Here is a 17,321-nt window from a genome sequence, read left to right on the forward strand (position 1 = left end):
CTAAAATGGAAAAGCACCCCCCTGCTCTGCCTCTTCCCACTCCCTCCCTTTTACAAACTAACAGACTGGCTCCATACTACATTGACCACTGTTAACGGTTTCCTGTGAAGACTGGACGTTCAGGGAAGCGCTAAGAGAGCAGGAGCCAGCAGCACTGAAAGTTGTAAACTGCAAGTGCTGGGGTAAAAACTTTAACAAAACGTTTACCGGGGGAAGTTTGTTTTTTTGTGCTCACTGTGTTACCCTAAATAAGGGTTTATTACCACTTAGTGAAAGTGGTGAAAACTCAATGTGCAAAGAATACCCAATCATGTGCAAGGGGAAAAAAACTGTAATTTTGATTGCAAATGACTGGATGATTGAAGTCAGCAGACCTTCACCTCATCCACTAAGTAAGGGAAACTTCCCTTGCAAAGTTAAAGGCCTGTTTGCCTTTTCTAAAACAACCCCACTGACTCAGAAGAACAATAATGCAGTTAGGGATCTCCAACTTTTCTTCAATTTTCCTGACGGTCATACTTGTGCTGACACAGTAATTCACATAGTACTGAAACCATTGGCGTTAACAGCCAGGCATCTAGCATTTTACAATGTCAGCACTGGCAACCATGTATTTCTCTAACAGGTCCCAGTCGTGGATACAGGTGAGACTGGTACACAGTTATGTTCTTTGTTTTTCTGTAATGACAGGTCCACTTTATTGGATGCAAGAGTCTATTACATAGTTGCTTTCTCTGTATTTCTCCAATGACAGGTCTACTTTATTGGATACAAAAGAGTCTATTACATAGTTGCTTCCTCTGTATTCCCTCTATGACAGGTTTACTTCATTGGATACACAAGAGTCTAGTATACATTTGCTTTCTTTGTTTTTCTGTAATGACAGGTCCACTTTATTGGATACAAGAGTCTAGTACATGGTTGCTTTCTCTGTATTTCTCAAGTGACAGATCCTTTTATTAGATACAGAAGAATCCAGTACACAGTTGCTTTCTATGTATTTCTCTAATGACAGGTCCACTTTATTGGATACAGAAAAGTCTAGAACACAGTTGCTTTCTCTGTATTTCTCCACTGACAGGTCCTCTTTATTAGATACAGAGGAGACGAGTACACACTTGCTTTCTCTGTATTTCTCTAATGACAGGTCCTCTTTATTGGATACAGAAGAGTCTAGAACACAGTTGCCTGCTTATTAGACAAGTGCCTCCTTGGTGCTTCTTGGATAGTTGCTTGGATACGGAAAAGTCTAGTACGCAGTTGCTTTCTCTGTATTTCTCTAATGACAGGTCCACTTTATTGGATACAGAGGAGACGAGTACACAGTTGCTTTCTCTGTATTTCTCCAATGACAGGTCCTCATTATTGGATACAGAAGAGTCTAGTACGCAGTTGCTTTCTCTGTATTTCTCCAATGACAGGTCCTCTTTATTAGATACAGAAGAGTCTAGTACACAGTCGCCTGCTTATTAGATAAGTGCCCCCTTGGTACTTCTTCCCCCGGGGATGTTGTATTTTAGGAGTCGGGTTCTCAGGAGACACGGCCTGATCACCTTCTGAATTCCCCCAGGGTCACCTTAGAGAAGACACAGCCTGAGCGGTGGCACGGAACCTGGCGGTCCTCAGAGCTGGCAGGCTGTGATGTGAGATGGGACAGCCTTGTAACATTATTCCCATGTGGGTGGCAGCACAGAATCAGCGGACACTGACACGAGCCTCTCATTGTCCTCTTCTTCTTTCTTCTCACGGGTCCCCATTGTCCTGGCAGCCATGCCTTGTTGGGAGATGAATAATATATCTGCACAAAGCATCGTACTGTTTGTCCTGTATCCTACCGCATTGTCTCACTTAGTTTAGGGGGGGGGGGGGGTGTTTCTATTTTGCTTTTAGTTTTTTTCATCTACAGATCCCATTGCTGCAGGATTGAGGTTTTCATGCTATCCCTCTGTAGCACCCTCCTAGGTAAGTGCTAGAGAGAGAGTATAGTTTTGGATCTTTTCTGCTTATCAGAAGGATTGCCAGGTAAATCTATATTGTTCTCTGCCTACCAGAGATCAGGATCTGCTAGTGAGGTCTGCTCAATGTGCTCAGGTGCAACTCAGTTTGTCTGAAGTGTTTCACACTGGTCCATAAGGAGGCATATTGGACAGTGGGAGGAAACCTGGCAAATAAGTTCACAGACATTTAGTACAGCCCTGGTGATTGGCAGAGAAAAGTACCTTGTGCGTGCTGGGATACTGTATAAATGCCAAGGGCACATGTGCTCGGGGTCTTTTAGCTGGAGAGTCCCAGAGGGAGGGGGCAGCCGTCTCCTCCTCTGTAGAAGTTCCCATGCTGCCTCAGGTGGCCGACCTGAGGGCCTAAAGAGTTAGAGAGGAACTGAACCCAGAGGTCCTGCAGAACTGACTGGGAGACACTGGAAGGATCTGATTCTATATACAGTGAGTACAGATCTGTGTCAAGGGGCCTGACCTGAGAGGGCCATCCCTTCAACTAGAAGTGGACGGGTGTGAGTAAAGGGGATGCTAGAGAGTGTCCTGAAGATAATGTAGATCACCAAGTCTATTGCTGGAGAGAGAGCAAGAAGGCTTAACCCCTTCCATACATGTGGCAGTATGAATAAAGCGGTGTGTCTGCTTCCACAAGTAACCTGGTGAGGCCAAGTGAGAGTTGTCCTTATCTACTGTAAATAGTTTTAGTTGGAGTATCCCACTATTCCCTTCTCCCATCCAAGTTCCACAATAAATACCAAAAACCAAATCCTCTGGACTGTCTATTGAGTAACGAGCAACTGGGAGTAAGAATGGATGTGTGAACTGTACCCTAAGTGACTGCAGGTGATCAGAGGAGACCCAACAAGTCATCATACAGCAAGCCCAACGGGGACAGTGCTACACCTCACTCTCCCATATTCATTATACCTGCTTACAGGTCAGTAGCTGGAATTATGGCTGATTACAGGAAGACTTACCAAAAATCTGAGCAGCTGCTGGATCCCAGAGATAGCAAATACAAAACTGTCTGCGCTCACCCTCAACTCCCTCCACCCGAGCTGCTGTATAAATATTGGAATAATATAAAACACTTTCTTTGCAACATACAGTGTTATTATGTGCTTTTAGAGAAATATATTGCATATGCAGGTACCTGAGATACCAATGATTTTAATAACTCCCAGAACAGAAACCAATCAATATTCTGACCAGGAGTGGGCTAAAGCCAAAAACAGGAGAATAAAGAATTAGGCTGTTAAAAGATAACAACATAACAAAACTATCTTTTGCTGCAATATTCACCTTCAATCCAGAGATTTTCCCGATGCTACTTTCTTCTACAACTAGATGTCCTTAGTCCAAAGCAGCACAGTGACAAGCTCATCTCTGTGCTCTCTCCTCCTATCAGCAGGCTGTTTGTGCGTGAACTGATTGGCTTCTCATGCTGCTTATTTCTCTCACTCCTGCTCTGCTGTACAGGGACTGCTAGAGGCTGATACTAGATCAAATCCTTATACTTGTACTGCTTAGATTTAAAAAATACATTTAATGATATACTAAGAATTACAGAGCTGCAGTCATTTGTCTCTTTTATATCTGTTTGGAGTTCACATTTTAATACTTTTAATACTCACTAGGTAAGGTCAGAGGCTTCCTTTTTTCATTTTTAAGGATGCTCACATACGTAAGTATTCCATTCCATACTCCACTGAGCACCCACAGACGGGTATGACCACACAAACTTCCACACTCCAGTGTTCACATTTGTAAGCCACAGCACTCCATGCCAAATACTCCAATCCTCCGCTGAGACCAGACACATAAGTATGACCATACAGGCTTCCTCATTCCAGAGTTCACATATGTAAGCCACACCACTCCATTCCAAATACTCCAATCCTCTACTGAGCACCCACACACAAGTATAGCCACACAGTCTGCCACACTCCAGTGTTCACATATGTAGGCCACACCACTCCATGACAAATACTCCAATCCTCCACTGAGCACCCACACACAAGTATAACCACACAGTCTGCCACACTCCAGTGTTCACATATGTAAACCACACCACTCCATGCCAAATACTCCAATCCTCCACTGAGCACCCACACACAAGTATAACCACACAGCCTGCCACACTCCAGTGTTCACATATGTAATCCACACCACTCCATGCCAAATACTCCAATCCTCCACTGAGCACCCACACACAAATATGACCAAACGGGCTTCTACATTCCAGTGTTCGCATATGTAGGCCTCACCACTCCATGCCAAATACTCCAATCCTCTACTGAGCACCCATACACAAGTATAACCACACAGTCTGCCACACTCCAGTGTTCACATATGTAAGCCACACCACTCTATGCCAAATACTCCAATCCTCCACTGAGCACCTACACGCAAATATGACCAAACGGGCTTCCACATTCCAGTGTTCACATATGTAAGCTGCACCACTTCATGCCAAATACTCTAATCTTCCACTGAGGGCCCACAGACAGGTATGACCACACAGGCTTCCACACTCCAGTGTTCACATATGTAAGCCGCACCACTCCATGCCAAATACTGCAATCCTCCACTGAGCACCCACACACAAATATGACCAAACAGGCTTCCACATTCGTGTGTTCACATATGTAAGCTGCACTATTCCATGCCAAATACTCTAATCCTCCACTCAGCGCCCACAGACAGGTATGACCACACAGATTTCCACACTCCAGTGTTCACATGTGTAAGCCACACAACTCCATGCCAAATACCTTCCAGGCCTTACTGTCTCTGGCCACGCTATATCCTAGAAGGAGATCAGTATTTACAAATTCAGTTTTCTCCAGGAAAATAATATATATATTTTTTCCTTTGCCAGAGACGCCACCAAATCGACATCAAGAGAAAGCTGGAAACATTCGCAAGAAGGGAGCGGGTGCAAAGAATCAAGGTAAACATACAGCCTAAGTTTGGTAAATTTGGCCTTTACAGTTTATTTTTGTTTGTGCTGAATAGCTAGTTAAGTGGGCTAGCGGACTTATAATATTGTAGTGTTCTATGAAGTGCCCTGTACAAATGTACCTAACTTATCCTAGGTATAAATTGCTGAGTGGTTTCCATTTTTATTTTTATTTAAAAAATACATTATAACTCTGTAATGAAGTTTAAGTCTCCAACAATTCCACTTACCAAAAGCTATATTGATTACCATTGTTTGTTTGGGTGGTTCTACATTTGGCTCAGATTCTCATACTCTGAACTGCCAAGTATGGTCTGAAATATTTACTAAACCCTTAGGGCTGGAAAAAGCCCAAATCTAATATGGTTTGGTAATCTCTGTGCTAAAAAAAAAAAAAAAATACATGTGAGCTTCTATTTTTTTGGCTAATTTATGGCAGCAATGTGTGCCTTACCTGGAATTTTTTTTTACCTTTCCCAGATGGAACATGAGCAGAAAATATCCACTAGGGGGCAGTGTTTACTCACATATATCATTCTCTACAAATTCTAGCTGTGTTTTTTCCAATTTGCTGTAATTGTTGTATTACTCTATTCTGATAAGCATGCACTTTATATTGTTACAAAGGAAATGTATTCCTTGTTCCTCTTGTGTATTTTAGGTAGATCATTCCAGCAGAGGTAGAGAAGAAACACTTCCAGCTTTTTCTCCTCGCCCCCCTACGGGACCCAAAAGTGGGGTGAACCCGCGTAGGCGAAACTACGAACATTCAGACTCATCTGAATCAGTGAGTGATTGAACAGTGCGCATAACGTGGGCTTATTCAAAGTGTGCATCAACCAATCAGATTTCACGTTTCACTGATCTGGCCCTAAAATTGAACATCTACAGCTGTAAAACCTGATTGGCTCTGTCCCCCATAGCATGCTCTATGCAAGGGCTTCCCAAACTTTTTTTTGGCCGAGACCCACTTATGAATAGTTATTTTTCTGGACCCACTTGCTTGTACTTGAATATTGTAAAGTGCTACAGAATTTGTTGGCACAATATAAATGCAAATAATAATAACAATAATGCATATTTTAAAGGGAGGGGGATGTTACATTAAAAATATTAATTTACTACTTTTCAAATATTATAGTCAAATACCACCAAAAGAAAGCTCTTTGTGGGAAAATAAGGACATCCATTTTATTTAGGTATAGCATTGCACAACCGCGCAATTGTCAGTTAAAGTTACGCAGTATTGAATCTCAAAAAATGGCCTGATCATTAAGGGGGCAAATCCTTCTGGTCCAGAAGTGGTTAAACCTGCAGGAGGACCAGTGTTTTTATTTGTAAATTACTTTACTATTGCTTTAGGCCTGGTTCACATGTATGTGGGTTGGCGCCCACATTTGCACATTTTTTGCCCATTTGAATGGGCTGCTATGCCCTCATTTTCCGCATAAAAAAAGGTGCATGCAGCATTTAAAAAAATGCAGTGGCCTTGAAATCCATCCTGCTTTTGCACCATGCGACTTACTTGCAGTTCCTGGCACTGAAAAGCTTTCTGCGTTTTTATATAAGTGGGCCCAACATTTAAAAACACAGTTTGCGTGTGCAGGAACTGCAGGTAAGTCGCATGGTGCAAAAGCAGGATGGATTTCAAGGCCACTGTATTTTTAAAATTCTGCATGCACCTTTTTTCTGCGGAAAACGCAGGCATAGCAGCCCATTCGAATCAATGGGCTGCTATGCCTGTGCAAATGTGGGCCGCCAACCTGCTTACATGTGAACTAGGCCTAAAATAAGCCATCAAGCAGTGTCTGGTCTGGACGTCTGGTGGCCCATGCTGCTCTCTAAAAAATAAAGCCACAGCCTGTACTGGTCAGGGTTTTTAAACTCAGTCTCTACCTATGGGAATTAGGAAGCCAAGGGGGGAGAAAGACCTACCTGGTGACTGGTCTTGGCCAGTTCAGCTCCGATCTGATGCACTCTGATAATGGCTCCACTGTGCAGTCCGAATCCTACCCTGAGGCGCCGCCTCCCGTTCAGAATACAGCATGCATGGGAAGGGGCGGGGTCAGAGCGTCAGTGGAGCTCAAGGCCCTGTCTGCTTCTTGTAGCACAGTGCACCGCCGATGCCGGCCCGGCTGTTACTGTCTGCACGGACCGGTGGATTGATCTACAGCGCAGCGCTGATGGGGCTCCCAATTTGCGGCTTAAGGGGCAGCTCTGCTTTGGGCCCCAAACAATGACAGTAATTTGCGCGGACTCGCACAGCACAATTTAACCACTTGCCGACTGCCTAACGTCTATCTACGTCGGCAGTCAGCTCCTCACAGGCAAAGTGACGTAGATATACGTTGCTAGCCTGTGAGGCTCTAGGGAGCGAGCGTGCGCCGCCGGAGGCGCAATGCTACTCCCGCTTGCTCACGGACCCCCCCGCGCATGTGAGCAGCGGACCCGATATCCGCCGCTCACTCGCGATCGTCGGTTACACCGGGAGAAAGGCAGGCGGCTAATGTAAACAAAGCCGCATGTCATTCTTCCCTGTGTAACAGCACAGATCATACAGTCTATGTAGGACCGTAGATCTGTGCTGTTACATGAAAAACCACATCCAATCACAGTTAGAAGCACGCCTCTAGGGACACACTTAACCCCTCCTTCTCAAATAAAGTTAACCCCTTCCCTGCCAGTGTCATTTTTACAGTAACAGTTCATATGTATAGCACTGATTACTGTAGTAATGTCACTGGTACCCCCAAAAGTGTCAAAAATGTCAATCAAGGGTCCAATTTGTCCGCCGCAATGTCGTAGTCCTGCAAAAAAATCGCAGATCGCCGCCATTACTCATTAAAAAAAAAAAACAATAAAAATGACAAAAATCTTTCCCTTAGTTAGTAAACGCAATAACTTTTGCGCAAACCAATCAAAATGCGCTTTTTGTGATTTTTTTTTTACCAAAAATATGTAGCAGAAAACAAATTGGCCTAAAATGTAAAACAATTTTGATTTTTACATTTTTTTGGGGGGGAATTTCTTATAAAAAATGCGAAAAATATTGTTATTTTTGCAAAATTGTCGCTCTTTTTTTGTTTATAGCGCATGATCAAAAAATCGCAAAGACAAAGAAAGCTCTGTTTGTGGGAAAAAAGGACGTCAATTTCATTTGGGTACAGCGTGGCACGACCGCGCAATTGTCCGTTAAAGTCACGCAGTGCCGAATCGAAAAATAGGCCCTGGTCAGGAAGGGGGTAAAATCTTCCGGGGCTTAAGTGGTTAAGTGGGCCCGCTCTCAGTAAAATCCCGCTCAGCGCAACCCACTTAAACGGGAACTCCTGCTCTATGCTGTATCATCGGATGTACTAAAGTTATAACAGAGTGTCACCTTAAGCTGAGCAACCCAGTATGGGGCATTTGGGTATAGTGATGGTTAGAATGGATGTTTTTTATGCTTTTATTCCTCTCTTTGGCTCTGATGGATTCTTGTCTGTGCAATCCATACAAAACATGTGAGGAGCATGGTCTAAAGTGAAGACAAATAAGTCACAGGGTCCTGATGAGATACACCCAAAATTATTAAAAGAGCTTAGTGGTGAGCTGGCAAAACCATTAACAGATTTATTTAACCAATCATTAGTAACAGGAGTTGTCCCGGAAGATTGGAAATTGGCAAATGTCGTGCCCATTCACAAGAAAGGTAGTAGGGAGGAATCGAGCAACTATAGACCAGTGAGTCTGACATCAATAGTAGGCAAATTAATGGAAACCCTATTAAAGGATAGGATTGTGGAACATCTTAAATCCCATGGATTGCAAGATGAAAAACAACATGGGTTCACTTCAGGGAGATCATGTCAAACAAATCTTATAGATTTTTTTGACTGGGTGACTAAAATAATAGACGGTGGAGGTGCAGTAGACATTGCATATCTAGATTTTAGTAAGGCTTTTGACACTGTCCCACGTAGAAGACTTATCAATAAACTACAGTCATTGAGCATGGACTCCCATATTGTTGAGTGGATTAGGCAGTGGCTGAGTGACAGACAACAGAGGGTTGTAGTCAATGGAGAACATTCAGAACAAGGTCATGTTACCAGTGGGGTACCTCAGGGATCTGTACTGGGACCAATTTTGTTTAATATCTTCATAAGTGATATTGCAAAAGGCCTCGATGGTAAGGTTTGCCTTTTTGCTGATGACACAAAGATATGTAACAGGGTTGATGTTCCTGGAGGGAAACGCCAAATGGAAAAGGATTTAGGAAAACTAGAAGAATGGTCAGAACTCTGGCAACTGAAATTTAATGTGGATAAGTGCAAGATAATGCACCTGGGGCGTAAAAACCCAAGGGCAGAATATAGAATATTTGACACAGTCCTGACCTCAGTATCTGAGGGAAGGGATTTAGGAGTAATTATTTCAGAAGACTTAAAGGTGGGAAGACAATGTAATAGAGCAGCACGAAATGCCAGCAGAATGCTTGGATGTATAGGGAGAGGTATAAGCAGTAGAAAGAGAGAAGTGCTTATGCCGCTGTACAGAACACTGGTGAGACCTCACTTGGAGTATTGTGCGCAGTACTGGAGGCCATATCTCCAGAAGGATATAGATACTCTAGAGAGAGTTCAGAGAAGAGCTACTAATCTAGTACATGGATTGCAGGAAAAAACTTACCAGGAAAGGTTAAAGGACCTTAACATGTATAGCTTGGAAGAAAGAAGAGACAGAGGGGATATGATAGAAACTTTTAAATACATAAAGGGAATCAACTCGGTAAAGGAGGAGAGCATATTTAAAAGAAGAAAAACTACCACAAGAGGACACAGTTTTAAATTAGAGGGGCAAAGGTTTAAAAGTAATATGAGGAAGTATTACTTTACTGAGAGAGTAGTGGATGCATGGAATAACCTTCCTGTAGAAGTGGTAGCTGCAAATACAGTGAAGGAGTTTAAGCATGCATGGGATAGGCATAAGGCTATCCTTCATATAAGATAGGGCCAGGGACTATTCATAGGATTCAGATATATTGGGCAGACTAGATGGGCCAAATGGTTCTTATCTGCCGACACATTCTATGTTTCTATGACAGGAAGGCTCAGCAGCCATAAAAAAATTGTCACAAGTTCGGATTTTTGCCCACTCTATCTAAAATGGGTTTTTGATTTTCTGTGCTTGGGGAGAATTCCTTTTACTTTCAGTCCCTAAAGAGGTGAGAATGATGAATCTCCCAGTGTGGATACAGACAGCAATAACATTGCAAAGAAAATAGATAAGAGCTGGAACTCTGAGGACTCTTTATATGTCTATTTTATATCATTGTTGTCATCCAATATTATGGTAGCAATAAAAATATTGAGAAACTTAGTATTGGTCTGGCAGGTTCCACATACAGTACATAGTTAGTCTGGTTGAAAATAGACACATGTTCAACAAATAAAAAGAAAAAAAAAAAAAAAACTTACAATACCATATACACGATCCTATAACCACAGTTTATCCAGAGTAAGGCAAAAAAAACCCCCAGCAAAGCATGAACCAATTTGCTCCAGCAGGGGAAAAAATTCCTTCCTGATCCCCGAGAGCCAATCGGATATTCCCTGGATCAACATTACCTACAAATATTAGTACCCATTTATATTATGTACACCCAGGAAAGAACCCATGCCTTTTTTAAAGCAATCTACTGAGCTGGCCAGAACCACCCCTGGAGGGAGTCTATTCCACCTTTTCACAGCTCTTACTGTGAAGAAGCCTTTCTGTATTTGAAGATTAAATCTCTTTTCCTCTAGACATAAAGAGTGCCCCATTGTCCTCTGTGATGACCCTAAAGTGAACAACTCAACACCAAGTTCACTATATGGACCCCTTATGTATTTATACATATTGATCATATCCCCCCTTATCTCCTCTCCTCATAGCTGAGCTGCTCCATGCCTCTTATCAGTTTGGTTTCCCTTCTCCGCACTTTCTCCAGTTACCTGATATCCTTTTTGAGAACTGGTGCCCAAAACTGAACTGCATATTCCAGATGAGGTCTTACTAATGATTTGTACAGGGGCAAAATGATATCTCTCTCTCTGGAGTCCATGTCTCTGTTAATACAAGAAAGGACTTTGCTTGCTTTGGAAACCGCAGCTTCGTATTGCATGCTATTATTAAGCTTAGGACCTACCAGAACACCCAGATCCTTCTTTGCTATGCATTCCCCCAGTTCTACTCCACCTAGCATGTATGATGCATGCATATTCTTAGCCTCCAAGTGCATAACATTAAAAAAATTTATCAAAATTAAATCTCATTTGCCACATAGTTGCCCAATGAAACAGTGCATTGAGGTCGGCCTATAAGTTGGAAACGTTCTGTAAGGAAGTTATTTCACTGCATAGCTTGGTGTCATCTGCAAAGACTGAAATAGTACTTTTACTCCCAGACCCTATATCATTTATAAAGATATTAAAAAGTAAGGGGCCCGACACTGAATCTTGGGGTACACCACTGATACCCTAGACCAGTCAGAGTATGAATAATTAACCACCATACCATAGGCCTTCCATGATTAGGTTGTGGCAGGGATGAGTCATTTAGAACACTGCACCGTAATATTCAAATCCAAATACAAGTTTATTTTAATTAATAAGAGTTTGCAAAGCCAACATTTTTCAGGGATGTAAGTACTCTCTTTTCATGAAGGTAAGTTTATCCAAATTATAAATTGATTCCAAAGCCAACATGTTTCGGGGTTTTACCTCCTATACCTTCATCATGGCTTGGAAAAAGTAAAACAATGAAACAATGTATGTGGACTTGATAATCAATATAGCTGGATTTTATTAAGATGAGTTTGCACATCAATCCATCAATACCTGCTTGAACTTGCTGCTGATTGACTGCTGTGCAAACTCAGCCTAATAACATCCAATTATAGATTGATTATTGAGTCCACATACATTATTTCATTGCAATCAAAACGTTATTATAAATAGGGGTGCACCAATCTGACTTTTCATGTCCCGATACAGATACCGATAGCTGGCATTGTGTATCTGCCGATACCGATCCGGAACTACACACATACACAATATGCATGCAGCTGCAGTACAGAGCAAAGCCGCTGCTTCATGTTTATGGCTCCTCCATTCACAGGCGGAGTGCATCTGATATCACTCCGCCTGTGAGCTGAACCTATACAGGAAGTATCGGCTCCCATCCCATACTACTACTACACCAAGTAAGGGACAGCTGAGCCAGGATTCATTTTACTGATCCCCCGATCCAGCTATTGTGGTAGTATCGGCGCCGATATCCGATCCTAATATCGGATAGGTGCATCCCTAATTATAACCTTAATCCCGTGCAAGCACAAATGTCAACAATTACAGTGATTCAAACTAAACAAGGTTGTACAAAACAATTGAATTAATAATGATAGCAATATACTTGAGAGCTGCTCATTGTATAGCTAAACCATAGCCAACATTTTTTAGATTATATATTAATTAACCGTGTCCTCACTTACACAAAAACAAAAATATGAAAAAATATAAAAAAATAAAAATCAGACTCCTAAAAGTCCAGTGAAATATTGTGGTAGTAACAGTGTTCTTTCCAAAAAGATGTGTATCCACCAACAAACACCAAGGTAGTTTCACACCAGCAGTGCCTTTAGTGTCTCCTCTTCACCAACAAACAAGCACACAGCTCACTCACCAGAACCATTTGACCCCTATTACAGGCAGTCAAATATAGTATTGGGGGACTGATTTTCCACTCGCATTAGCATCCCAGGGTACACCATCAGTAGTGGCGCTCCTACGCCTTTAAACTCTCATGCCAGACCATGTTCAGAAGGGGGATAAAAGAGAAGCCTCCCATAGTGCAGTATATCCAGGTTTATTAAAAATTGATTAAAATCACACTTACAATTTGTAGAGTAAGTTACAGCATTCAAAACATTCTAGGAATGCCTGTTTACGTTCCACCTGCGTTTCAATATGGCGTGTCACATTAGTCCCACCCTATGGAGGGATGTGCATATATTTCATTGGACTTTTTTTGGACTTTTTTGAGTCTGACTTTTATTTTTTATTTTTTCACATTATTTTACCATTTTACTTTTTACAAGCCCTGATGAATTGAGAGGAGGCACAGCCCTGAAACATGTTGGCTTTGCAAACTATTTCTTATTGGAATAAACATCTATTTGGAATTGGAATATTACAGTATGGCGCTTCAATTCTAAACTATTCAGCAGTACAAACCTGACAGAGACTATGACTATTCTTCACACTATCCAAAACAAAATAAAACTTTTCACTTGGAGTTGGACCTCTCAAGTCCCCGCTTGTCCCTCAAAAAAGCGTAAGCTGTTTTGGATGCTGAAAAACCTTCCCATGTTATCAGTTGAGCACTGTGGATAATTTGCATTTCATGATATGCTGGTTTATGTCGTGTGTTTGTGAGCATATCACTTGCTTTATTTATGTATTTAATAAAATTGTGTTATGGTCATGCGCTAGGTCAGTGCGCCATCTTTTTGTTGTTTTTTAGTGTACATTAATGAATACCCACAGAGGGGGGCAGCAAAACATATTTGCGCTATAGCTATAATCAAGATAAGCAAAGAGTCCATCAAGTCCTAAAGCACTACACTCAATGAGGTTTTTTTTTTTTGGAATCTAGCAGTTTTCAATACTCTGACTTGATGACATCACCCTTGCTCTCTGCAGTGCTTTCCTGTGAGCCCGGGCTGAGGTAATGGTGCACCACCAGGGGGTTGGTCCATGACAGCCTTGCCCCACAGGATTTGGGTTGAATGCCGCTGGCTGTCAATCAACCCTGAAGAAGGCCAGCAGCTGGCAGTGGAGAAGATTTCCCCAAGGGGGGGCAGCTTTGGAGAGGTGAGTATTGCAGTGAAAGCTGCATTTTTGAAACTGTTGGCCAATTTACTTTTTTAACCACCTCCCGCCAGCCTGCCGACAAATGACGGTGGAGCGGTGCTGCTCTCATTCTGAGACAACCTCATATGACCGTGTTCCTAGGACACGGCGCAAACCCCGAACCACTAAAGAGCCGTGGTTGCGGCTCTTTACCCATGTGACCGGCTGTGTTCAATCACAGCCGATCACGTGTTACATAGTACATAGTTACATAGTAGGTGAGGTTGAATAAAGACAATAGTCCATCCAGTTCAACCTGTGTAGGTGTGTGTGGCCGTAATCATCTCACATACCCCTGAATGTTCATGTAAACAAGGAAGTGCCGTTTATTGGCTTTTCCTCTCTCACACTGACAGAGTGTGAGGTGAGGAGAGCTGAAATGCAGCATCTCTTCACAGGGAATACTTGTAAAGATAATCAGGGCACTGATTACAATGCAGCCCCTACAGTGCCCATCAGTGACACCAGTCTGGGCCCATCAGTGACACCAGTCTGTGCCCATCAGTGACACCAGTCTGGGCCCATCAGTGACACCAGTCTGTGCCCATCAGTTATGCCAATTAGTGCTGCCTTTTAGTGGCTGCCCATCAGTGCCACCTATCATTGCATATAAGTGCTGCCTATCAGTGCTGCATATTAGTGCCTCCTCATCAGTGCCACCCCATCAGAGCTGCCTCATCAGTGCCTATCAGTGCAGCCTATCGGTGCCCATCAGTGTCACCTCATCAGCACACATCAGTGAAGGAGAAAGATAACTTAAAAAATGTTTTCTTTTTTCCAACTTTTTTTTCTTTTTTCGTTTTTTTTTGCAAAAAAAAAACCCAGCGGTGGATAGATACCACCAAAAGAAAGCTCTATTTGCCTGAAGAAAATGATAAAAAAATGATTTGGGTACAGTGTTGTATGACCGCGCAATTGTAATTCAAATTGCGTCAGCGCTGAAAGCTGAAAGTTGGCCTGGGCAGGAAGGGGGTGAAAGTGTCCTGTATTGAAGTAGTTAAATCATTTTTTACATGGAGTTCCAATTTAAGAGATGGAAAACTTCCAATAATATAAAACCCTAAAGCCAACCCGGGAAGGCATTTGTACATAAATAGTTTCTGGAGTCAGAATGAACCAGTTTTTTTTTTTTTTATTTGACAAATACCAAGCTCAGATTAACATTCCTACAAACAAGAAACAAAAAGTTTGTGTACCAAGTGACAACTCCTTGACAACTTATTGATGTATTTTACTTTCCTGGGCCCACACCACACATATTACACATACAACATCGCTTGATTAAATATTTACCCTTGGTCCACTCACAATGCATGGAACGTAATGCTTCAACAACATCTAGGCTGGCGGCAGGGAAATTGCCCGCACTCCTGACTTCCTTGTCCATGTGCGGTGAACCGCGCTCAATGCACGTCTACTATATAATGTTTAATGAAACGCTATTATGATAATTTCTCTGGATGGCACACAATAGAGGATCTGTGCCATGAATAAATTCCAGCCAGGTTTCAGAATGTACCAGTTGAGGTTCCAGGGATCAGCACAGAATTGGTTATATAATATTGTGACGGCTTTAGCGAAGTCATTCTCCTAATTCTCGGACAAGCTGGATGACATTTGCTGTAATAAACGTCTGCCGGAGCCACTTGTGTAGTGAGTGGTTTCCCGTCACCGGCCCCGGAATCAGATGTGTCACCGAGGAAGTCAAGTGGCCATTGACAGAAGATGGGGACTGAAAGGTCAGACCGATCAGAGCATTAAATGATGTCGTTTTTGAAAGATACGTTCGCATAAAGAGACTGGTGAATGGGATTTTAAGGGTGCCAATCATATAGAAAACCATGATTTATAAAATGAATTATTTTATTTGTGTGAATATTAAAATCACAGACAAAAGGTTTCAAATCAGATCAGAAATCAGGAACAGTGTAAAAATAAAAGGTAAAATAAATAATTATTGCTCGCGCGCAGAAGCGAATGCATACGCAAGTCGCGCCCACATTTGTAAACAGTGTTCAAACCACACATGTGAGGTATCACCGTGATCGTTCGAGGGAGAGCGATAATTCGAGCCCTAGACCTCCTCTATAACTCTAAACTGGTAACCTGTAGAAATTTTTAAAGCGTTGCCTATGGAGATTTTCAAGTACCAAAGTTTGTCGCCATTCCACGAGCGTGCGCAATTTTGAAGTATGACATTTTAGGTATCAATTTACTCGGCGTAACATTATCTTTCACATTATAGGAAAAAGTTGGTCTAACTTTACTGCTTTCTTATTTTATAATTAAAAAAAAGTGATTTTTTTCCCAAAAAATTGCGTTTGTAGTATATGGTGTGACATAAAGTATTGCAACGATCTCCATTTTATTCTCTACGGTCTCTGCTAAAAAAAAAAATATAAAATGTTTTTGGGGTTCTAAGTAATTTTCTAGCAAAAAATACTGATTTCAACTTGTAAACAACAAGTATCAGAAAAAGGCTTGGTCCTTAGGTGGTTAAATGAATAAGGATTACTCTGAGCTTTTTTTTTTTTTTTTGTAAACAGCCTAATATGGTTTAACTCCCTTAGCGGTATCCCCGAGCGTGACTCGGGGTGGTTTTTTCATGCTAGGATCGGTATCCCCTAGTCACGCTCGGGGTAGATGTGCAGAGCGTGCAGCGGTGTCTCTTACCTTCTCCTGGCGATCCAGCGATGATCTCCCATTGCTGTGATCGCCGCCGAGATCCCCGCCGCTCGTCCGTCGGTGTGATGACTTCCTGGTTCCGTTCCCTGCAGCAGCAATGGTGCATGGGAGCGGAACTGGGAGGGAAATTCAAAAGTTGCACAAAACACAAACACATAAAAAGGAGGTGATACAATGTAATCTGAGAGGATTACACTGTATCACCTTAGTATCAGAAAAATATCAAATATTATAAATTGTAAATTATAAATTATATTATTAATATATATTATAATATTTATATTTTATAATATATTTTATATTTGATAATATATTTATATTTTATAATATATATATATATATATATATATATATATATATATAATATATATTATAAATTATAAATATCAAAAAATTGTACCGCTTTTGGTACATAATTCCTGACATATTCATACCGCCAGGGAGGCCAAGGAACATGGTGCAGGAAAGGTGCGTTGTAACTGTTCCTGTGAGACACACACAGGTGCTAAAATTTTTAATGGACCTCCAAACGCATCTCCCAAACACAGCGTGTTTGTGGCCAGCAAACGGCATTGTACCACAGTTCTATGCGATTTGGTGCCATGCAATTTGCAGAAATATTGTAGGCAATACTTTTTGCACATTCTTGCATGTTTGGCAGCCCATTCAAATGAATAGGCTGTCAAAACCAGAACCCGAGGGACCGCACAGGAATGCGCGCATTCCAGTTTGAACCAGCTCTAGGACCAC

General features: G+C 41.9%; 1 protein-coding gene across 2 annotated transcripts in view; it reads left to right on the forward strand.

Moving 5' to 3' along the window:
• Nucleotides 1–17,321, forward strand: part of ERICH3 (glutamate rich 3) — a 164,673-nt gene that overhangs the window by 58,949 nt on the left and 88,403 nt on the right. For both annotated transcript variants that reach the window (XM_082265889.1, XM_082265890.1), the window contains exons 4-5: nt 4,876–4,947; nt 5,618–5,743. In XM_082265889.1, the coding sequence (XP_082122015.1) occupies nt 4,876–4,947; nt 5,618–5,743 (198 nt within the window). The remainder of the gene's footprint in view (nt 1–4,875; nt 4,948–5,617; nt 5,744–17,321) is intronic.

Source organism: Pelophylax lessonae (assembly GCF_965119305.1).
Source record: "Pelophylax lessonae genome assembly, chromosome: 8".
Classification (NCBI taxonomy): domain Eukaryota; kingdom Metazoa; phylum Chordata; class Amphibia; order Anura; family Ranidae; genus Pelophylax; species Pelophylax lessonae.